Raw genomic sequence first — 25,238 nt, forward strand, 5'->3', positions numbered from 1 at the left:
ATCTGCTTTCGTACTCACGACCCGGACAAATTACTGTAGAACTGAAACGCTCGTGCTATATCTGACACGACTTGTATTTACACAGTGGAACGATTACCGTTCAGACTGAGAATCCGCTAGGAGATCTGACATTGAGTTTTTTCTGAACCGTGGAACCTCAATGTAAATCTCAGGTCTTCGATGCACGTGTTCGGCATGTAAACCTCTCTGCCGCTACTCTTCCGTTCACTGCACACAGCTCTCACGGATCCCATGGGCTCGTGTGCGTGGACATCAAACTTGCATGGCTTGCATGTTGCTGGATGCGGTGTGGGCAGGTATCAGGAGGTTTGACACAGGCCGTCCTCCATATGGTGCCAACTGAAAATGCCTGGGCCCATATTCATAAAAAATCTTAATGCAAAGAGTAGCTCCTAGTGACAAAATTCTAAGAAATGTGTGTGTTTACTCTTAAAATTAAATAATAAAAAAAAAGTAATTCAGAAAGCATCTTAACCCTTAAAAGAAAAGAGGACTTAAGGTTAAAATTGTTAGGAGTACGGACAAGGACTTTTAAGAGGTTTAAGAGTTTCTTTAGCAGAAGAGAAAATGGTAGAAAGACGAAGGAGAAGAAATGTGTTGCAGACAATGGATGACAGTGAGATCGTGCAGGGATCATGTTTGTGACAGATCTTATTAGAGACACGCTAACATCTCCAACACAGCGCAGAAATGCCATAGCGCTGGAAATTAAAGCAATCACTACATTAAGATATTTGGCAACTGGGAAAATGCAACAATGCAGCAGTGATGATTTGGGTCTGTCACAAGCTTCAGTAAGCAGAGCGATCACACACACAATTACAGCACTTTCAGAACCTCTTATTGTGTCGCAGTTCATTTCGTTTCCACTGGACATTCCCACCTTGCAGGCTCAAAAAACTGCATTTATGAATATAGCAGGCTTTCCTGGTGCGCACAATCAGGGGGAATGAAGCGTTAATAATTTGCGCTATAAGCTCCCACGTCTGCTTCTTGCCCCATGCTGTGACACCCGGCCCGCATTTTCCTTTACGGATGGCCTTTTGTCCATCCACTAACTGGGCTAACAGTAAACACTGTTCCTCTGTCCAGTCGGGCTTTCTCGCCCTTCTTGGTTTTGAATCCATGTTTGCTACATTAAAACCAACATTCAAACCACCACTTAAATAGACATGCCAGCAATCAGTGTAATTGGAAAGAGTGGAACAATTTTTATCATTCTAAGCCAATCAAATACCTTATAGGAAATTAACAGCATGGTAAAAAAAAGGATTTATATACACATATTTAATGTGTGTGTGTGTGTATGTGTGTGTGAGAACGGTCAAATAGGAAAAATTACGCATGTAATTTCAAAGTGAAGGCTTAGAATAGACCCTATACTATTTTTTTCCTTCTTGGACAACCAACCAATCACAGTCCTCAAAAGATTGTGTCATACAGTAGCAACGGGGTCAACCCCGCCTCCTCACTAAGATGAAAGTTTTTGTCTTTTCCTTACTCAGAGTTGCTCTCAGATCGGTCCCGAATCGCTCTTAAGCTAAGACTCCTACGTAAAAGTTTTTACGCTAAATTAAGAGTTTTCTGAGAGGATTCTTAGAATGTTTATGAATACGGGCCCTGGCATTCTAAAATACTTATGTTACCTAACTTGACGTTCTTGTGACTTCATGCATGGCAATGTCCCACTGAAGTATTACTATGACCCAAACTACATGGTCTTAAAGGAATATTTGGTTACACTGTATTTTAAGGTGTCATTGTTACAGTGTAATTATATATTTAAATATTGAGTAATATTAAGCAACTACATGTACATGTCGCAATATACCGGTATTGACGATAATCGTGATATTCAAAGCATGAAATATCGACATCGTGTTAATTTAGAGCAATACAATATACCGGTATTGGCGATATTGGCGTTTTCTAGACGCAGCGCTCGTCCGCGCCCGCGCAGCTAGAGTGAAACACTCTGTCCACACCCGAAAAAAGTAAGCTGAGCTCGCCAGTATTAACAACAGAGTTCTTCGGCTTCAAAGAAAACAGCACTTTAGAGGTGGTCGCACACCGGACGAGAAGCGCAGCGCCACGTCTTTAAAATTCGAACACATTCTGTATGAGTGTACACACACCGGACGAGAGGCACAGCGCGGTTCTATTCGGCGTCTGTCCGCGGCGCCCAGCAACGGCTCAGGACCTTGTTCAAAATCCTGCCGCGACACAGAGCGCAGAAAAAAGTGTTCAGATCACAGACTCAGCAACTATTGTATTTAATTGTACAGTATAATCATAACATAGTACAGACATTATCTCAATTCCATAATGTCCTTAAACATAATGATATTGCTGGCCATAAACTGAGAAAGTGCGTGTCCGGTGTGCGATACCTCGAGTTGTCATAGACGCGACGCGGCTATTATTTTACTAGTCATCATGGAATGGGAAACGTGACATTAACTGTTAACAGGGGGTTTCTGTGTTCATATATTTAATAAAGGGTGATTATTAAAATTAAGAACCCCGTTTTCTTTACTCATCTTATTTTTGTATTTGTATTTGCACTTGATTTTTTTTATTCAAATCTGCTATCTGCATGACTTTATTGGCGCCAGTGCAACAACAGGTTTAAGAGCTTTTCAGTTCTTCAGGAAACCTTCAGACAGTGTTTGGCTTCAGTTTGAAACCAGATAAACTTCACATGCTTGTCTTCCTTCACAAAAATTTGCCATAGATTGAGTACGCAAGAAGTAAAAATGCATGTGCCTTGTGTTTATCAGCATCCTTGTGTTTGTTGGGTAAAAAAGAAAAACTATATACCCCCCCCCCCCCCCCCCCCCCCCCATAGATTCTATAGATATCGCGATATATCGATATCGTGAATTCTTTTGGCCACAATAACCGTGGTGTGAAAAATCTAACATCGTGACAGCCCTAGTACTTACTATAGGGTTAGGGTAGGAGTAGGATTTGGTTGAGGATTAGTTGCATGTAATTATGCATTATTTACTGTTATTACTATGGTAAGTACATGTAACACATGTAACAGGGACACTTTAAAATAAAGTGTTACAGAATATTTCACCTTTAAATTAAAATAAAGTCATAATTTCCTCACCCTGGTGTTGTTCAAACGCCATACGGCCTTCTTTCTTTTTCCACTAAAGAAAATTATTTTAAAAAATGTCATCTTAAAAAATGGCCCACACTACACGGTCTTAAAGGAATATTTCACCCTTAAATGAAAATAAAGTCATAATTTACTCACCCTGGTGTTGTTCTAACGCCATACGGCCTTCTTTCTTTATCTCGCCACTAAAGAAAATGATGTAATTCTAAAAAAGATGCAAAAGTATCACAGAATGATTTCATGTGACAAGTGTTGTATATTGCAAGTGTTCTGGAGGTATATGATAGGGTTTGGTGAAAAACAAACCAAAATTGTATGTACTATTGAAGGAAAATCCTGACTTTGGCCGTTGATCTTCTGTGCGCGTTCATGAGACTTTATTAGCGCTGCAGTTCACTCCGACTCGCCCAGAAAAACACAGAGTTGTGAGAAATCAAGATGAATAAAAACACAACATGAAATATAATCCATGTACATAATTCTCCATAATTATAATAATAATATAATTCTTCATATAATCCATAATTCTCTGAGGTGAATATATCAGTTGTGTTTGTTGCAACAAGAAGTTATCGCGTTCACATCTTGTCATCTGACAACCTGAGTTCTGGTCCGGGGATATCCAACTTTTTGGGGATTTCAAGGCGTTGTATTCCATGTCACAAGTACATGTTATCAATTCATATTACTCAGTTCTTCATTTTTTAATTACACTGTAACAAGGACACCTTAAAATAAAGTGTTACCCTCTGTAATGTTTAGCATAGCCTACATACAGTAGACTGGACAACATTAAAGATGATATGGAATTAATGAATAATCAAACAGTTAATCAATTATCAAAATAATCTTTGCTTCCAGAGAACATTTTGAAATGTGTGTATGTACGAGTGCTCCAGATTATTCCTCGCTTCACTGATCTCAACTAGCTTTGTTTTTAAGGCATGCAGTCTAAAATTTTGCAACATGTTTTTTTTTGCAAATGTTTTGTGATTTGTGTTTAGTTTTTTCCCTTGTGATGTTAGATAAGTTTAGTTTTTTAGTTGCAGCCCTACAGCAGTCTATATTTTCCTGTCATTACGACCTCCCTCGACCTTTTGCTGGAATATTTCCTATGCTTTGTTTTGATGGTCGGCTTCAAGCGAAGCGTAGGAGAAACATTGTATCATGTTGAACATGAGCAGCGTGGGCCTCCTGGACGAGAGGAAACTATGCATGAATTTCAGGGCATTCCATCACTGGGATTATTCAACACGGATCTTTTTGCGGTCGTGTGTGGAGTTGCCATGCCATTGTTTTCCATTTCATGAATGTCAAGTTTGCAAATTATACAGAACATGGGGGCCACAAAGTGAAAGCAATGGGTTTTGAGACCTTATAAAAAGACATCTTGGCTTGGGCTCTCTTGAGGTGTTGGAATGTGAGCGGGAAGCTTCCCTTATATACAATGTGCTTTTCTGGGAAAATGGCTAAATCATTCGTTCGTTCAGTCCCCCTTTTCTAGACCTTCCCTCCGTTGCCCATTTTTTACGGTTCCCTTGGGACGCACAACCCAGACACGTTCTGCCGTTTTGATATGTATTTTGGAACGTGTTAAAAACTGATGTGAGCCTACGACGCATGTTCGTCTAGCTCCAGAGTTGCTAAAACTGGAGGTGTCAAATGTTGTTTTTACTGCTTGCTCTTTTCTTGTCAGCTTTGCCTCTTAGGTCGTGCTGGAAACTGGGTTTAGCAACTGCCTGTGTATTATTTTCCTGAAAGCTGACTTGAATGTTTTCTGGAAACTGGTATTTGCAGGAAAATGTCATGCACTACTTGCATGTCTCTTGTTTTCAGGTCTAATGTATGCAATGCTTTGATTTCCTGCAGGATTATATAGGGACAGTTAATCAAAAAATGAACATGCATCATGATTTTTTATTTACTGATTTTCAAAAACATAGGCGAATGTTTGGGGAGAATATTCACACTTCTTGTTTCTTAAAATGCAAATTAAAACAGAAAATATAAACTAATGCAAATATTAATAAAAAATGATAATAGTATATCAATGATACTACAATAACACGGGTCATAGTTCTCGGCAGGCTTAAACTTGCCATGGTAACGGCACACTAAGAAAAATAAAGGTCTTATTAAGACAAGTTTGCAAATTATATAGTTTTCACCCATATCAGTGTGTCATGATTCCTGTCTTCTGTTCCCCTTGTCTTGCGTGGATTTGTTATTTCCTGTCCTGTGCCATGTTTTGTAGTCCTTTGTAGATTTTCTTATTTATTATTCTCCCCAGGTGTTTCTAATTAGCCCCGCCCCCTTGTTATCTTGTTTAGCTTGTTTGCCTGTGTATTTAAACCTCTGTGCTTCAGCTGTTGTTTGTCAGTCGTTGTAGCTGTTTCCATGTTCCTGTCCTAAGTTCTGTGTTCTGTTGTCTGCCTGGATTACCTGTTTGTTTTATTAAAAGTTTGCTTGCATATGGATTCTCTCTCTGCTTCATTCCTGCGTCATCATAACACAGTGATATCATTATCGGTGGTGATATTTCATTTCACCGATATTTTTTCAACCATATCGCACACCCCTTTTATTATTATCAACAGAATAAAAACAAAAATCCTAGAAAATAATCGAGATCTGATTTTTTTCCACCCATGTCGCACACCCATTTTATTATTATCAACAGAATAAAAATAAAAATCCTGGAAAATATCGAGATCTGATTTTTTTCCACCCATGTCGCACACCCCTTTTTTCTAGCTGTGGTCACTATTAACTCTTTCCCCGCCAGTGTTTTTTTATAATTTTCACAAAAATTCCATGGCTTAGGTGTGAATATTTTGTTGTATGAATATCTGAACGTGCATTATATTAAAAGAAAGAACAGACACTGTGCTTTAAAAAAAAAAAAAAATTCTAGCTTCATACATTCTTTTTTTATCAACACTTGTGGGTACGTTTGTGAATGTGAAGCAACATTTTTAACAGAAAGCTGTTTTGATGTTTAATGTTTAATGATCGCGTTATTTTATCAATGATTCTAACGCTTGTTTCTGTGGCTTCTTCACTTGTTTTTGGATTGTGGTAATTAAGTTGTGGTAACAGGTCCCCAGAATTATGTTAGAGTGAGTGCTGAATTGTCATTTTTGGATGAACTAGTCCTATATTAACGTGAATGTCCCTCTGTGTTTTTCAGGAGAGGTTCTAAGCCTCATGGACGATCTTTTCTCGGGTCTGGGCTCCTCGTGTGTGGTAGCAGGACGGCGAAGCGGAGAACATCCTCACAGCATCATCTACTCTCTCGTCTTCAAGTGCCTGGAGCCCGACAGCCTTTATAGGTAAGAGCCACAGCAAGCAACTAAGATTGAAAAAGTCCTCTAACTCTTAATTTCAATGAGAACTTCTTATACTTCCTACAGTATATTGTGAATACACTATATTGTCTTGGCGGTGTAAAACTGGATTAGTTCACCTCAAAATGAACATTTCCTGATAATTTACTCACCCCAATGCCATTCAAGATGTTCATGTCTTTCTTTCTTCAGTGGAAAAGAAATTAAGTTTTTGAAAGAAAACATTTCAGGATTTTTCGCCCTTCCCTGCCTTTTTGAACCGGAGTACACGGACAAATAACTTAGATAGATGACGTGACGCGTGACCTTTCCAACGTGATGACGTTGCAGACCAGCACAAGATGAACAATTGTGGTTAAAAAGTATATACATTTTTATTTTAATTAATTTTTTTTTTTTTTTTTGAAAATGACCGATCGTTTCACTAGTTAAGACCCTATTCCTCATATCCTCATGTCGAGACAAACTTTAAGTTGGCTTGAGAAAGTTTGAAGTTTAAAGTAGTTTAAAATTTAATGTAGTTTAAAGTTTTCTAAGTTAAATTCAATAAATTAAAAATTGATTATTTTTTTTTATTAAATTAGCAGAGCCCTTTGAAGCACTTAAGAGCCCTTTGAATCTGCATTGATTTCAACAATTTGGTTGCCATTGAAGTCCATTGTGTGGAGAAAAATCCTGAAATGTTTTCCTCAAAAAACTTAATTTCTTTTCCACTGAAGAAAGAAAGACATGAACATCTTGGATGGCATTGGGGTGAGTGAATTATCAGGAAAACATGCAGCAAAGTAACATTCTTTAGCCATGATCATATTTGAGGGTTACACTTTATTTTGATGGTCCACTTTAGACATTCTACTGACTTTAAACCTGAACTCGTATCGAACTATGACCCCCAAACAGAGGTACGTACCGAACCGTGACTTCTGTGTTCTGTTACACCCCTACTTTATTTTGATGCTCCCCAACAGATATTCTACTAACTATAAGTAACTTTGCAACTACATGTCAACTAACTCTCATTAGACTATTAGTGGACTAGTAGACTGTTAGGTTAGGGTTTGGGTTTGTAGAATAAGTTGACATGTAGTTGTGAAGTTACTTATAGTCAGTAGAATATCTGTTGGGGAGCATCAAAATAAAGTAGGGGTGAAATCCCCAATGCTATGCTTCTTTTCCTTTATTTTCTTCCATGAGGAGACGGCGAGTGAAGCGGCACCTGAGGCTTTCCCGCTTCCATGACACGCATAATTCCTCACTGGACTGCAGTGAGACTTCCACAATACAATTCGACACAATGCCACATGATTTTGTCTCATTATAACAGCGGAAACATCTTAAAATACTTCGTAATTTATGGTCATACAGATAAGAGTAAGACATAATTTGGGTCACACACACAAAAAAAATTAAATAGTCTTTTGTTTTTGTAAAATAAAGAGAACAAACAGGATGCCGCTCCCGGTTTCCTTTCTGTCACAAAAACGATTCGAAACTCAGCGTATAGGCTAATGGCAAGCTCTTGCGTGCATCTGAACTCTTGTTTTGGATTGGTGCACAGATCGTCTCTTCTTCTTCAGTTAGCAAACAGCGTTGCATTACCACGCTCCCCCTTCTGGACTGGAGTGTGGATCGCCTGTGACTAACTGTATTCATCGTCTGATTGCTGTACCGCGACAGTTTGGGATGAATACATGTACCGTTACACCGATATTAAGCAGACAGTCTAATACTCCAATGACTGCTAGTTGACATGTAGTTGCAAAGTTACTTGTAGTTAGTAGAATGTCTGAAGTGGACCATTGAAATAAAGTGTTACCAAATTGAGTTGTGTAATTTTTATATATATACTGCCTGAAATCATGTTGATCCATGCGATTGTAGTGACCGTGATGCATTATAGCAAGATAAAAGATTGTTGCAGAGTTGATTACTATAGAGATGATGAAAAAGGGCTGATGGGATCATATTTCTTGGTTGTAGTATGCGATTTTACTAACCCACTCGTAATACTTACCGATGTCTGTGCTGTTGTCACTCACTGGAGGACAGAACTGGCTTTTGTTAATTCAAATTATTTTATAAAGAAGAGTGATATTGAGGACAACTGATTACAGATTGAAACAATATTACAAAGAAAACCTGTTTGGTTTTAAAGAGTTTGATTAGTAAAATATTAATAATGTAAATTATAATATTGAAATGTGGACTTGTCATTGAGTGCAGCTGTAATGCATGTTAGCATTCAGCACAAATGTGATCTATTCAGTCTGGTTTCTTTGGAAGGACACATCCTTCCAACACCGACTTAATGGTCCAAAGACCTCCGGCAAGTAAATTGATGTGGTTCGGATTATGTAATCTAAGTGTGCTAAGTGTGGTATTTCTGTAAGTTGTGTTTATAGAGCTCTTTTTGATCCAGACTTTTCTGTGTTGATTAGGTCTTTTGTGACAAGACGTATCAGAACATGGTTTATTTATGAACAGGATTAACGTCATCAGTGTGAAATTTAACTGTGTCGCCTTCTTATAGACTTTATATTGAGGGGGTTAAAGAACTTTGTACCTTTGGGTTCTTTCATAATGTTGTGTGATTTTCCATCTTATTGCCACCTTGGTTCCTCACCAATCTTTCCCAGGCCTTTGGTTTTCATGTCAATCGTTTACCCAGAAATGAGCATTTTGTCATCATTTACTCTCCCTCAACAATAGATATACATTTGTTTTCATCATGTCAGCTCTTTTCCGTACTACAAAGTGGATGGTGACTTAAAACCAAGCTCCAAAAATCACGAAAAAGAAAAAAAACCTTTAAAGTCTCATAAAAATGTAACTCTGGTTTCACTTGGTTTCTAAAGCCATACTTGTACGTTAAATTCACATTTATTCATTTAGCAGATGCTTTTATCCAATTAAAGTTAAAATTTTAAATGAAAGAATCAATACACTAACCTGAAGTGCAGTAAAAAAAAATAAATAATTTAATTTATAAATGAGAAAATATGCCTTCCGTCTTGACGTGTCTTTGGCTGCACTGAACCAACCATCTAGATTAAATTGCACAAATCTATGGCTTGCAAAGTGTATGCAATTTTGTCAGCATTCTGTTTGATGCTAAGGAGAATTTGGTATTTAGTCGTCACTAATCAGTCTAACAAATAGACAAGCTCTCAAAACATCTTAAATTTGAAAAATTGCTAAACAATCAACCTAAATGAGCAGCGTAGCATAAGTTGACTCATGGGAGAAGGTTAGTGGTGAAACTCTGAGAACAGACCCTGAAATCATGATTCTTTAAAGGTCAGAATAAATCATGGCCACTGACACAGCGAAGCATGATAAACCTGGTATGACCCATACCATGGCGTGAATTATGAGATGCCTGAATTATGCATATGCTCTCCAAGGTTCAGGGTCCAAATCTCTGTTTAGCTTGCTCGTAGGTAAGGTCAAAACAATTCATAAACTATATATTAAGTACATCTATCTTCTGTCCTCATCTCCTCAACCACGTTTGATTGGTGTTCTGGTATATCTCACAAGAAGAGTTGAAAACAAACCCTTCAAGCTGAAGGAAATATCTGTTGTTTTAGCTACTAATGTGTTTGATGCCTGGAAGGCAACCCATTACGAGAACACTGACTACAAGATCTTTAAATGCTTCCATTAAACCTGATTTCTGTTTTCCTAAGTAGCTGATGTTAAGATTAGCATACAAATGCGTTTTACTTCCAAAAGTATTTTCTTAAATGTGTCTGTGCTTCAGAATAGCCACGTTTGACCAACAAGATCAGCCCAGATGCATATTTTCAACCCCAAAACAAACTCCTAAAAGCCACATGTCCTTTAGCAATGATTTAGCAGAGCTTCACTGTGAAAATATCATCTCCGAGTTAATTATTTTTGGTGGAAAACCCATAAGAAAAGCTTTAAGGTATCACTGAAAAGCTTCCACAGTGATATACAGTAAAATTTCAAATTTGACACTATCGGATGAGAACGATATTTAAAATGAATCGAGCTCAAAAATGACGCTAACTTTGCACCATCGACGCTGTTATTGAACTGAACTGAATCAACATTGAACTGAATAATCACTGTGAGCTGCTTTACAACTGCTTGAAATTCCTGTTTATTGCTGTTAAGCTGCTTTGAATCTGAATTGTATAAAGCGCTATAGAAATAAATGCGACCTGACTTGGCACACCAGCGTCTGTAATTGTCGTGACATCTTGTTTGTTCTCGAGATTAAAGTCGAGTTTTGCTGAAGTCTACGGGAAACCGCTATCCATCTATCTTACGTGCCTTTGAAAATATCTCAACAGTGTCTCAATCTGTGCTCAGATTTGCCAAAAGCAACTAATTTAACGGCTGAACTATAGGTGCCAGAAATCAAAACAGCCATGAGCTGAGAAAAGCCAAACATACAGGAGTAACCAGAGAATGGTGAAACTGAAGTGAGAAAAAGACAGATGTAGAGCGTGTCAGCCGGGCAGAAGAAGAGAGAGAGAGAGAACGAGAGAAAGAGAGAAAGAGAGAGAGGGATCGTTCCTGAGGGGCGAAGGGGAATGTGTTTTGACATTCCCAGCGATGAGCCAGAACACTTCGCCTTTGTTCTCCTGGGTGATCTTTATCACTGCCAATTGTTCGCAGAGTTCCTCAGACTTGGATTTAAATGGCATGTGACATCCAGAGAGAGAAGCACAGATAAGAAACATGAATAAAACTAAAGCATCAAAAAATGGCGTTTGAACGTCTAAAGAGCTGCACACCATTTAGAAACACTCTTACAGATAAAGGTTCTTTATTCACATCGAAGGTTCCAAAAATAACCTTTTACATCAATTTCCATTGAACAAAAGTTTCTTTATAGTGGAAAATGGTTCTTTAAGGCCCGTTCACAGCTATAACGATAACTATATTATACCAGAGCCCGTCTACGGAGAGCCTGGCCACTCGCTATTAAATCCTATTGTACCGAATTTTGGTTGTAGTTCCACCAGAGTTCCACTGGGGGCACTCGCAGGCGAGTGCAAAATGAATGGGAGTCTATGGAGCTAGACGGCTAAATTTGTCTCTTTCACCCGATTGCCGTTGAGAAATCTCAGATTTGATTGTAGGTTTTGCAAGTACTTATTTGCAAGTACTAACGAGTACTTATGTCCTTTTACAGGTTGAGTTGTTGTTGCCCATAACACGCTAGCATTCTGCTAATGAACGCTGATTGGTCAGTGAAGGACTGATTACAACCAGAGATACCGCTTGATGGCATCGTGTGTGTGTGTGTATTTTCGGCGTGGTCTTTTAAAACAACAAAACAAAAACTCGTCTAGCACGTGTATTTACCTGTGTCAGCTGTGTTGTGTATTTACCTGTGTCAGCTGTGTTGTGTATTTACCTGTGTCGGCTGTGTTGTGTGTTTACCTGTGTCAGCTGTGTTGTGTGTTTGCCTGTGTCAGCTGTGTTGTGTGTTTGCCTGTGTCGGCTGTGTTGTGTGTTTCCCTGTGTCAGCTGTGTTGTGTGTTTACCTGTGTCAGCTGTGTTGTGTGTTTGCCTGTGTCAGCTGTGTTGTGTGTTTGCCTGTGTCAGCTGTGTTGTGTGTTTACCTGTGTCAGCTGTGTTGTGTGTTTACCTGTGTCAGCTGTGTTGTGTGTTTGCCTGTGTCAGCTGTGTCGTGTGTTTACCTGTGTCAGCTGTGTTGTGTGTTTACCTGTCAGCTGTGTTGTGTGTTTGCCTGTGTCAGCTGTGTCGTGTGTTTACCTGTGTCAGCTGTGTTGTGTGTTTACCTGTGCCAGCTGTGTTGTGTGTTTGCCTGTGTCAGCTGTGTTGTGTGTTTACCTGTGTCAGCTGTGTTGTGTGTTTGCCTGTGTCAGCTGTGTTGTGTGTTTACCTGTGTCAGCTGTGTTGTGTATTTACCTGTGTCAGCTGTGTTGTGTATTTACCTGTGTCAGCTGTGTTGTGTGTTTACCTGTGTCGGCTGTGTTGTGTGTTTACCTGTGTCAGCTGTGTTGTTTGTTTGCCTGTGTCAGCTGTGTTGTGTGTTTCCCTGTGTCAGCTGTGCTGTGTGTTTACCTGTGTCGGCTGTGTTGTGTGTTTACCTGTGTCAGCTGTGTTGTTTGTTTACCTGTGTCAGCTGTGTTGTGTGTTTCCCTGTGTCAGCTGTGTTGTGTGTTTCCCTGTGTCAGCTGTGTTGTCGATGCCTCGAGAGAAAAGAAAGTGCAGAGCTGAAATCACCAAAGCGACTGAAGGATTGCCGTAAAGCAGTATCTCTGGTCGTACGATGTGTATGACGTCATTGACATTTTAAAAGACTTTTTAAAGCAAATAAGTGACTCTAAAAATCTAACATCTCCTTTCGAATACAACATTCAAATTACTAGACAAAAAATTATATCCTGAGAAAAGTGGATTTTGAGGGGTATAGCGCCATAGACCTCCATTCATTCTGCACTCGTCCTGTGAGCGCCCTCATATGAAACCAGAGTGGAACTGCAACCAGTTCAGAAGCCGGAAGAGTGGAAGTTCTCCCCTTATTAGACATTCTCTGATTATACCGTCCACACCAGCGCACGCAAACACTCAGTTTATTATAGTAAACTGTAGTTTGTGCTGCAGTTTTGATGGATTCTAAAGGATAAAAGATGTATTCTGATTGGCTCTTTTATCGTTTTGAAAGTGGTTCCAATTATATCGTTCCTTTGTGTTGTTATCATTATAGTTGTGGTGTGGACTTCCGTATTCTCATAAAATTAGGACGATTATTAAAACTGTTTACTTATCATTATATATACAGGCCTTATTTACTCTTTCCCCGGCATTGACGGAAATTTCCAGCTTTCTGTGTTTTCACTGTTATACGGTAGGGGGCGCTATTACGCATCTTCTGAAAGAGTACAGAATCTCCTAATCAAAACACAGACAAAAAAGAAGCAGAAACAAGCAATATCATTTGTAATCATATGCATATGTAAAATAACGCGATAATCAACATTTAACAGCATATAAATCAAAACCGCCTAATGTTACTGAATGAAATGTCGACCCAGGACGAGCTACAGGACTGTGAAGCTTTAGAGGTGTTGATGGACTCGATCTACTCCATCTGTGTTTTGATCATCGTTCTGAATCCCATCAGGATGTAGTCTTTGATAAAACACGATTTTCTCAGATTTTTGCTCAAAATGTTGCATTTTTAATGAAACTGACCCACATTCAAGTGTTTATAAAAAAGAATGCATGAAGCTATAAACAGTTTTTTTTGTTTTGTTTGTTTGTTTGTTTGTTTAAAAGAAAAGGGTCTGTTATTTCTTTTGATATATTGCATGTTCAGATTCATATAACAAAATATTCTGGGGGCCATGAAAATATTGTGAAAATGACCAAAAATGCAACTTGGTTTTTGAAAAATGGTTCTTCTATGTCATTGCTTCAAAACCTTATTTTGGAGCCTTTATTTTTAAGAGCGTACGGTAAAGTGAGAGCTAATTCAGAGTAGCCTACGTAAGTACAAAAAGTACCTTTGGCAGTGTTGCAACACCTTAAACAACCCAAAACAGCAACTAGTCTAGAGTTCCCCTTCTGAAGTCCTTAAACCAATCTACAAATTGTCTGATAAAAAAAAAAAAAAAAAATTAAATATAAAAATAAAAAAAACACTCCAATAGGCAACCACGCAACCACATAATTCAAACAATGTGATTGTTGAGCCAGTGTTGTTCTGATGAGATTGGCAGCGGATGGTGTCTGGCCTGCATTTGGAGTGATGTCTTTTGGTGAGGTTTAGGAAAGGAATGCCACACTCATTCGATGAATAACAAGATCAGGCAAACTATGCAAGCCATGTATAAACAGACCGTATTACAAACAAAACAATCAGCTAGTGGTTATTGAAATATGGATTTCCAAACAAAGGAAGAGTCAAAGTGTCGAAACCTTGCCGTGTAAAGAAAATTCTCCTTGGAAGCAGGGAAAAGACATCTCTGGCTTCCTCCCATTGTCTTATGCATAGTCAGAAAGCGTATCGATTTCATTGGATTCATCAGTGATGAATGTGATACAACAAAGCTGGAATGAACAAATGTCTGCAACCGGCGTCTCGGGTTGGATGCATGTGATGTTGGTTTATGGTATGACTGCATTTCTGGTAATGAAGGAATTTCAATAAAAAAAATGTGTTTTGCAATTTAATCTGATGCTGGCACATTGCATATAAACGTGGAGAGTCTACCTAATCTTCTTAATGTATGTTTACAGTGCACTTGACGTACGGTACAGTACAAAGATTTGGAGCCATGCTGAGGTTATGAGTCAGCAACATTTAACAGCCTTTATTATTTAAGAATATAGGGTGTTGGTTTTTGTTGCAACTGTAGCTGGGACTATATTCACAATACAGAATGATATGATACAATATAAAATGATGATACAAGCAGTCCCTCCGAATATTTGTTCCAGATCTATAATGTATTTAAAGTGTTGTCGAGCACATATATTAGAGTTGCAATGACTCGAGCACATGTGTGAGCATTCAAAGGCAATTAAAGAGGCCGTATTATGCCCTTTCACAAAGTATTGGTTTTGGCTCTATAGAACAGGGTTTCAAGCTTGAATGTTCATAATTTTATTCATATTCTCCATTTTTGCGGCTCCTCTCTTCCCAGTCTGTCAGTAACGCTCTGTTTACTTCCTGTCTCTATGAAGCCCCTCCTTCTGAAAAAGCACACTGTGCTCTGATTGGTCGGCTGGAGCAGTGTGTTGTGATTGGTCGAGCGCTTTCAGTGTGTTTGGGAAATGTCCCGCCCCTTACCATAACCGCCAGTTTAACACACCACTAACTTATTCAACCAGGCCCCGCCCCTTTATTCTGCGCATTAATTATTTAAATGAGGAATATTGTGACGTGTTCGTCCCCGGAAGAAACTCAAGACTACAATGGAGGCGTTTCAGGAGTTCAGAAACACTGACACTGATATAGAGAAGAACTCCCACTGGAGGGACTTTGTAGCTTTGCAGAGTGTTTTCATGCTCAAACAGCAACATTACACACTAAAGAAAGATGAACATGGAAAAAAGCATATAATAGGCCCTCTTTAAGATATTTAAATATTGGTTGGCATTGATATGTTAAGAGATTTAAATATTGGTCATTATTGTTCTATTAAGATATTTAAACATTGATGGAGTTTTGTTCAAAGCAAGAGTAAGTGATTGTCCAAATAATATATATAATATTTATATAAATACTTTCTCAGGTGAAAAGTCTGACACACACGCCAAATAGCATCTAAGTGCTATTCACACTTGTGGTGCAAAAAAAAAAAAAAAAAAGATTTGTCTAAAAATACATAGTCAGATAAACGAGTCCGCATCGGTGACCTCAGTGACCCGCGTGTCATTATCCCGGAGTCAGGGCTGGTAGTGCAGGTTGTGCTGGGTGGTCTGAGAAAACGCTGAGCTGCAGCTTAAATGTGTTTTTTATTTGCCAAACGGAACTCCGTCATTAGAGGAAGTGGGAGTCCCATTTAAGCTGCTATTAGCCGTAATGACTGTTTTTTTTCTTTCGTTTTTTTTTTTTTTTTTTTTGCTCGTCATGCACGCAATTTCCTAACGTAACAGAATCCACTGGAATCCCTGCCTGCATGCTTTTAGTGGTCTGTGGCTCTTAAACAAGAACTGCAGAAAACACTCGTTCAGGGACACCTTTCGGTTTTAATGATTTTGTCGTAAGATTCCGTGTTTATGTTGCCGAAGCCCAAAGTTATTTGGCTTACTTTGCTCTATTTGTTTATTGGTGTAAATGTTCCATGCAAATGTCTCAGTTACATGGAGCTTAAAAACAGAGATTAGGAAACACACTGAAACAGTCTTTTCCTCACGTCCTCTCTTCTAGGTTCACTCTTTATGCGGTGGACAGTCGTGGTAGTCGTTCGGACGCGAGTTTTGTGACCGTCCGCACATCTTGTCCGATGGTGGATGACAGCAAAGCTGAAGGTAATAATAATAATAATAATAATAATACTCAAAATCAATATCAAAGTCAAAATAGGATTACAGAAAGTTCACTCAAAGAAAAGGAAAAGTAGGACTTACGATGAAAGTCATAAAGGGTTACGCTTTATTTGGTAACTCTTTATTTTACAGTGTCCTTAACATGCACTTACCATAGTAATAACAGTAAATTATGCATAATTACATGCAACTAACCCTCAACCAAACCCTAACTCTACCCTAACCCTATAGTAAGTACATGTATAGTTAATTAATATTACTCTGTACTTAGATATATAATTAGTGTAACACTTTATTTTAAGGTTTCCATGTTACAGTGTAATTACACATTTAAGTATGGAGTAATAATAACATGTACTTATTTACTATAGGGTTAGGATCAGGGTTTGGCTAAGGGTTATTTGCATGTAATTATGCATCATTTATAGGTATTACTCCAGTAACTACATGTAACAATGACACTGTATAATAAACTGTTACCTCATAAAGTGATGATGTGTTAAGAAACAATTAAAGCATGTTAGGAAATCTCATATTTAGTTCTGACTCTCTTGTGGAAACAAGGTGTGTTTAATTGTATTGAATGTGCACTTGTAGTGTACTTAAATTACTGAAAGTATAATAGAAAGTGTACTTAAAGAGATTACACTTTCATGACACCTTCTTAACACACTTAAGTACACTTTTAAAAAGTGCACTTTGTAATAATGTCAAAGTTCAGTCATCGTGTTTTAGCAATCCTTTGTAGCGCTTTAAACAAGTACACTTAAACACTGAAGCACATGTAAAGTACTTGATTATAAATGTAACTGTAGATAATGCATTTGAAGTTAATTTAAAAGACGACAAAAGTCATTATGATTTTACTAAGTCCTACTTACAGTAAGTGGGTCAAAAACACTAAAAGTTCAACTGCATTTAATAAAAAAAAAAAAGCTAATACTATTAAATTTAATTGAAATTAAAAACATTGCATTCAGTTTGCACTTAAATATATTCTCTCAAAATATATTACTAATATGTACTTTTACACAAGATTTCACAAAACACTGGCAGAATTTCATTTGTCACCAAAGATGAAAGAACAGAAGATTTTCTTAGAATGTTTCTTTGAATACTATGGAAGTTTGTTTCTGCAACGGAATAAAAAACTACAAATTCTCACAATTACAAGATATAAAATTGCAATTGCATGCGATAAAGTCTCAAATATAAACTCGCAAATTTTCAGAAAAAAAGTCAGCTCACAATTCTGACATTTTCTCAGAATTTCGAGTTTATTTCTCACAATTCTGACTTTATAACTCGCAAATGTCAGAATTGCAAGATAAAAATGTGCAATCGCCTTTATTATTATTTGTATTCAGTGGTAGAAACAAGCTTCCTTAGAATAGAGACAGTTCAGTTTTTGGATGTCAGACCTTCTCTCTCCTCAAACAGAGATCGCAGATAAAGTGTACAACCTGTATAACGGCTACACCAGTGGAAAGGAGCAGCAGACGGCCTACAACACCCTGATGGAGATCTCCCCACCACTGCTGTACCGCGTGCAGCATCACTACAACTCACACTACGAGAAGTTTGGAGACTTTGTGTGGAGAAGTGAGGATGAACTTGGACCCAGGTGAGGAAGAGAATGATCAATCAATGCTCAAGTCATTCTCTGCATCTCACACTCTTTGCTCAGTCTAATCTGTTTTAATCAGATCTTTATGACAAGAGACAATAGTACACTTTTCAATTTCACAAAAAAAAAAAAAAAGGATATGGCATAGAAATCAGATATGTGTCTGATAGACCAATGCATTCTCATCCTAGGGCGTCATATACTGGCGCTTTTGACATTTCGTCTACATCCAACGCACATGGCACCCTTTAGCGTCAATATGACACGCACAGAGCTTTGTTCGGTTATGGGTAGGTTTAGGTCTGGGGTAGGGTTAGGGTTAGACCGCTAGGAGGCGCCTTCTGGCCCATATCTATCTGCGTCTCATATTGACGCTAAAGGGTGCCATGTGCGTTGGATGTAGACGAAATGTCAAAAGCATCAGTATATGACGCCTTGGGATGAGAACGGGCTGGATAGACTCAGTGTACTTCAGGCTGTTCTCACTGTGATCTGAGTGACAAAACCAGATCACATTCAGCTATAGTGTGAACGCAGCCTTTGCGGCTTTTAACCATTAGTGGATCATATTGATATTGATGACCCTTGTAAAAACAAAGTGCACTATTATACTTTAAAAGAATATACTAAAGTGAATATATGAAGTCTTCGGATGCTTAATTGCATGTTAATTGCAATTACATAAAAAGGTCATACTTTATTTGGTAACACTTTATTGTACAGTGTCCTTGTTACATATGTCACATGTACTTACCATAGTAATAACAATAAATTATGCGTAATTACATGCAATTAACCCTCAACCAAATCTTAATCCTACCCTAACCCTATAGTAAGTACATGTAGTTAATTAATATTACTTAGTACTTAAATATATAATTACACTGTAACAATGACACCTTAAAAAAGTGTAACCCTTTATTTTAAGGTGTCCATGTTACAGTGTAATTATGCATTTAAGTACTGTGTAATAATAATTATCATGTACTTACTAGGTTAGGATTAGGATCAGGGTTTGGTTGAAGGGTTAGTTGCATGTAATTATGCACAATTTATAGTTATTACTACAGTAGCCTGTAACGTATAACAAGAACACTGTAATAAAAAAGTATTACATATAAAAATGTATTATATTTTAATTTATATTACATGCATTTAGCTGAACTTTAGATTTCTTGTTTCATCCACTTATATAGTAATATATAGTAATAAATATATAGTGCATTGCCGAAAGTACAAGCTTTTATACACTTCAATGTAATTTCTAATTAAAGTTACAGTATATGTCATGTATTCATATATATTCGTATACTCTTGCACTAAAGTTGCAATTTAGTGAATTTAAAATATATGAACTTTAAATGTAATATCAAACAACACACTACAGTTAAAAATATAATCAAGTGCTTGTTAGTTAACACATCAAAATAAGTGTGCCTCTAAAACTTTAATATTGACTAAATTACAGAGTGCACTTTTTTAAAAGTGTACTTAAGTGTCATAGTCATGAAAGTGTGCTCTCAGTACACTTAAGTGGCCTTTTATTTAATTAATACAGTATATGTTATGCATGTAATGTAATATACTTTTAAAATTTGAAGTAAACTACAAGTGCACATTCAATACACTTAAGTGCACTTATTCACAAGGGGAACTACACCTGTATGAACTGATTTCATACTGTACGTACACTTAAATTACGGTAACACTTTACTTTACAGTGTCCTTGTTACATATGTTACATGTATTACCATAGCAATAACAGTAAATTATGGAACCAAATCCTAATCCTAACCCTACCCTATCCCTATAGTAGTTGTATCCCATGTAGTTAATTAATATTACTCAGTACTTAAATATATAATTACACTGTAACAATGACACCTTAAAATAAAGTGTAACCTAAATTACTTTTGGGTCATGTTTTTGATTGAAGAAATTCTCAAATGACTTAGAACAATGAAGTTAGTTCTGATTGAAGAGACTACTTGAGTGTTGTTTGAGAATTTGTAGGTTTTTATGGAACAGCCTGTATATTTTTAAGCAAAACACGAAGAGGAAGTGTGCAGTCCCTCACACAGGCCCCTGGTTTGAGGCCATCCGAAGGTTGCCATCCTAAACTCTCTGTGAATGTTTGTGTAATCTGTTCGCTGGCAGAACTAGCAGGAGGAATGAAACAGAGACCACCAATTACAGTTCGTTTTCCCTTTGTGTAAGGATCCAATAATCCTTATGAATATCAACACAGGCTTTGCATTAGGATAACATATTTGTGGAGCAGTAAGTAATGATTGTCATAAAACAGGGCACATGTTTCATAAAAAAATCCTCATTTCATCATATTTTGAGTTAAAGATAAAAATATAATTGCTGAGCAGACACAATTTTATAATGTACTGTGTAGTTTTACCACATTCAAATCTTTGTGTCGCCCCCCCCCCCCCCACCCCCCCACCCCCCCACCCCCCCACCAAGCCCATTGTATCTATTAATAAGATTGTATTAATAATGGCATTTTATTATATATGTATAGTATAAATGAAAATATGAATATATTCTAATGATGTCAAGATAACACTTTTTACAGAAAAGCTATTTTTCCTTCATCATTAATTATTATTCAAACACGTTTTCAAACATTTTTAAGGTTAAAAAAATTGGAGTCTTGGATGTTATTTTCTTGGGCCTTTATATTCTGTTTTGACATTTGAAAACCTAAACTAAACTTGTAAATTCATACAAAGGTTAAACTATCTGAAAATAATTTGGCCTTAATCTGCGTCATTTTCCCTTTTTGATTGTTTTCTTGTTGCATCCCAAACAAATAGTTTTCTACATGTTGGATACCATACTGACTACGATTATAAAGGGCCCTATTTTTAACAATCTGAAACGCAAGTATCAAATGCGAAATGCAAGTAACTTTGTGGGCGGATCTCGGGCGGTGTTGCTATTATACCGGCGGGATAAATGACTCTTGCGCAAATCTAAAATGTGTTGGTCTGAAGTCGCTTCATTACTCATAGGTGTGGTTTGGGCGTAACGTGAAATAAACCAATCAGAGCGTCATCTCACATTCCCTTTAAGAGCAGGCGCGCTTGTTCCATGGCGGATTGCTATTATAACGGCGGATTTGCCAGACGCACGCCAGGAGCGGTTCACAGCCGAGGAGACCGACGCTCTCGTCAGGGCCGTAAAACACAGAGAAGTGACATTGGGGATGTCGGGTGCAAAATAGGAATGATACATGCGTCGCTGTACAAAGTCAATTGCGCTGGGTGCAAGATAGGGCCCAAAGTCTTTTAGTCTTAAGTCAATTACACTAAACATTGAACTGATCATAAGAGGTTTCAGCAATGCATGAATATGGCCATTCAAGGCTCATTGGAAATCCAGTACTTGACTGCATTGAGCAAAGCTTTTCAGGTTCTGTCATGTGTTATTTCTAATGATCCTGGCTTGAACTCGACACACTGACCGCTCTCTCTCTTTCTCTGTCCTCCACAGGAAGGCTCATCTGATCCTGAGACGAACCGATCGGATCAGTCTGTTCTGTCGCTCGCTCCTCCGCAGTGGCTTCATCCAGAGCCGAACCGAGAGCGTGCCGTACATGCTGTGTCGCAGTGATGACACGAGACCTGGTGGCTCTCTATGGCACAGTTCACTTCACGAAACCCGGCTAGCCTGTCTGGAGAAAGTCATATCAGTGCAACGCAACATATACGGAAAGTCAAAATTACGATGAGACTTGACCTTCTCTCTTATGGTCTCACGCTTGGCTGTTCTTTTTTCTAAATCCAAATGACTTTGAGACTGTGAGAGGAGGCGTTGTTGTTTCTTTTCTTTTCTTTTTGGAGTTTTCCAAATGCAGAGAGCCTCGGAATGATTTATTATCATTTTTTTATTATTTTTTTGTGTGTCTCTTGCAAGGACATCACTACTGACGGACTATTTATGAATGTAAGAATTCAACTGCATGGTGCTGCAGAACTCCAAACCAGGTTCCCTGATACTCATTTTGCAAACATATCTCTTGGAATACTTAGCCAAGCAAGACGAGAACATGATCTCTCGGTGGTTTTCCTTCTTTTCTATTCAAGTCTATTAATCTTTTTATAGTTTTGCCACAATTAATTGAGAGAACTGACTTAAGAATATTGTCAGGGTCACAAAAAATGCTTTTGAGAACAAGTATAGTCCTGTCGTTCACACATTATATTTAGCCGAAACAATGTTCCTTTATAGTGTCCAAAGAAATGAAAGGCAAATCAGACCAACAGATTTCATCAAAGTGAATCATCTAATGTATTTGGCAAAGGGATGTGGTAGAAAAGAAAGCAGAACTGTGCAGAACTATTCTGTAAATTATTGTCTGGGAACAATGTGTGTTTGATGAAAACACAGTTGAAGAAATGGTAAGAACTTCGCCTCAACACATTTTCAGTAAGTAAGTTGCTATATTCCATGCTATATTCATTGTGATAGTTAATTATGCTATTGTACATACAATTGTAAATGCAGTATGTAATAAGTGAATATGATTTTTTGTGTGTGGGGGGGTGGGGTGAAGGGTCTATTAAATATGTATATAGAATCTCAAGAAGTTTTCTCAGTTTTATCTAAAATATGTGAAGGATCAAAATACTGAAAAATAAAAACCTGTTACACGACCTCACGGAACACAACACCTGCTGCAGAATCTGTAAGATGTTCAGAAGTTCAAATATCCATAACTTATGCTGTTGCCTCTTGAGCATCTTGTTTGCAGCATTTTGGGATAGTTGTCTATGAGTTCCTTGATTGCCTTAAAGGGACAGTTCACCCAAAAACGAAAAATCTGTCATTATTTACTCACCCTCATGTTGTTCCAAACCTGTACGAGTTTCTTTCTTCTGTCAAACACAAAAGAAGATATTTTGAAGAATGTTGGACCCCATTGACTTCCATAGTAGCCGTCAACTTTACCCTTTAAGTGGTAAAACTGGTTCTCAATGCCATTGGTCCACCGTCATTGAGAGAGAAGTCAAATGTGTAAAGCATGCAAGACAACCAAAGGTTTTGAAGGACTTGAGGACTGACCAATGAGTCAGTGTCGAGAATAAAAGCGAGGAAAGTCAAGACGTCTGTTACCTGAGCATCTTACATTTCCATAACAACACGAGCCGTCTGGAATGAAGGAAGCAATCAGCATGATTGACAATATTCAAATGGTAAGCAAGCACTGCTTCATTTAAGGTTTGTATATCTGCTATTCTAGTTTGGGTTCCTCCTTTCGAATGAAAAATATAGACTATTGATTCCTGTTGATACGGACAGTTATTTCCACACATTCAGTTGCAGAACACATGTGCTAGTTGGGAGTCGGATGTAGTTCTGTTGATGTGTTCAAGCATAGGTTTTTCGGCTTTCGTCGCCGCTAGTTCTTTGTTGTCGGCTTGGTGTGTCACTTGGTACATCTGGAATAAGCATAAACACAATACATATGCACAACCTAACATGCAAAACATAATGTATTTTGTCAATACCAGTTATTTCCACATGCATGTGTTGAATCATTTGAAATCTCTCAATGCGACTGGTACAATTGTCTCATTGCCACAACAGCAGCATACATAATACATATCTGAGAGTTCAGGGATGTTTTGCTTACTGTAGATGGTGTCTTCTGTAAAATGACCTCCTGTCCCCTGTGTGAACCCCTAGGGTCCTGTTTATTTATAACTTCCAGTTATTAGTTCATGTCTTCATTTGAAGGATACTAATTTTGATCGGGGTACTTAAGGAAAGCAAAAGGGTTGAAGGAATTTTGTAACCTACTGAACTCAACTTAGCATTGTTTCTTCTAAATTCCTCTACCTTCCTAAGCCACTTGACTTAAGTTGAACAAAAGTGACTTAACGTAAATAGCATGCTAAATAGTGGAGGTGTAATGGTAAACATAAGCGTACTGAAATGGCATAATATTGTTTATATCGATATACTGTACTTTGATGGTGTCGAAGTGTTTGAAGTGCACACATGCGACCAACATGAGATACGCTTTATATTAAGTGTTTTAAAACTAAATCATAAATCTACATGGCTTGCCCATGGCAAGCCACGTTGTTCGCTGAGGAAAACACGTCTCAAACGCATTAAACAACACATGCATCTGACACATGCATGACCCAGCTGTCAGATGCATGTGTTGTTTAATGCGTTTGAGATGTGTTTTCCTCAGCGAACAACGTACATCTTACGGTTGTATACTTACCTGTAAATGTTACAGTTCATGCAAGTATTTCCATTTCAGTGCGTGCATGCCACAGGGAAAGAATGGGAGTGCAATAATTACAACCTTATTGTAAAATATTTTGCTAACATATTTTGCATCCAAAGTGAAAGAGCTTTGATTCTCTTCCACCAATTTCAACAGCAGCACAAACGTCTCGGTTACGTATGTAACCCTCGTTCCCTGAGTAGGGAACGGAGACGTTACGTCGGATGACGACGAATGGGGTTTCGCTTAGAAATCCTATCATCTTCGAGTATATAAAACGAGCCAATGGCAAAGAAATGCCATGGGTCTGCGGAATTTGCATAGCGTAACTCCGCCCCACGCAGGGGGTATATAAGGAAGTGCGCGAGCAACATGCAGATATGTCTTCGCTGAGGAGCCGAGACTGAACTCAGGCATTCCAGCGGTACAGCGGAAGTGGCAGGGAGACGTAACGTCTCCGTTCCCTACTCAGGGAACGAGGGTTACATACGTAACCGAGACGTTCCCTTTCGTTGTCACTCCGAGTTAAGTCGGATGACGACGAATGGGGTTCCCAGTGTAATCACGCCACCTCTCGACTGTCTTCCAGTGCCCTGCGTAAGTCTGAGCTCCCTGTCGTGAGACTAGCACGGACGAAGGAGTCCTACTTAACACAGGAATACCAAGGTACACTGGGAAGCATATCCAGTGGAAATATGCAATCATGCCCAACCCGAAGGGGGGGACTTGGAATACACATATGACCCCGGAGGGCTGCATACGGAGTAACACTGGGGTGTCCAACCGCAGGTGGAATATTTCAACCCCAGGGGTGACAAGGTGGCTTGCCAAGGGAAAGACACATGCTCA

General features: G+C 38.3%; 1 protein-coding gene across 1 annotated transcript in view; it reads left to right on the forward strand.

Moving 5' to 3' along the window:
* Positions 1-22,794, forward strand: part of astn2 (astrotactin 2) — a 479,465-nt gene extending 456,671 nt beyond the window's left edge. The window contains exons 20-23 of the mRNA XM_079872092.1: positions 6,342-6,483; positions 16,385-16,485; positions 17,944-18,127; positions 21,638-22,794. Of these exons, the coding sequence (XP_079728218.1) occupies positions 6,342-6,483; positions 16,385-16,485; positions 17,944-18,127; positions 21,638-21,875 (665 nt within the window). The 3' untranslated portion in view covers positions 21,876-22,794. The remainder of the gene's footprint in view (positions 1-6,341; positions 6,484-16,384; positions 16,486-17,943; positions 18,128-21,637) is intronic.
* Positions 22,795-25,238: the final 2,444 nt, after the last annotated feature.

Source organism: Squalius cephalus (assembly GCF_949319135.1).
Source record: "Squalius cephalus genome assembly, chromosome: 5".
NCBI classification, from domain to species: Eukaryota; Metazoa; Chordata; class Actinopteri; order Cypriniformes; family Leuciscidae; genus Squalius; species Squalius cephalus.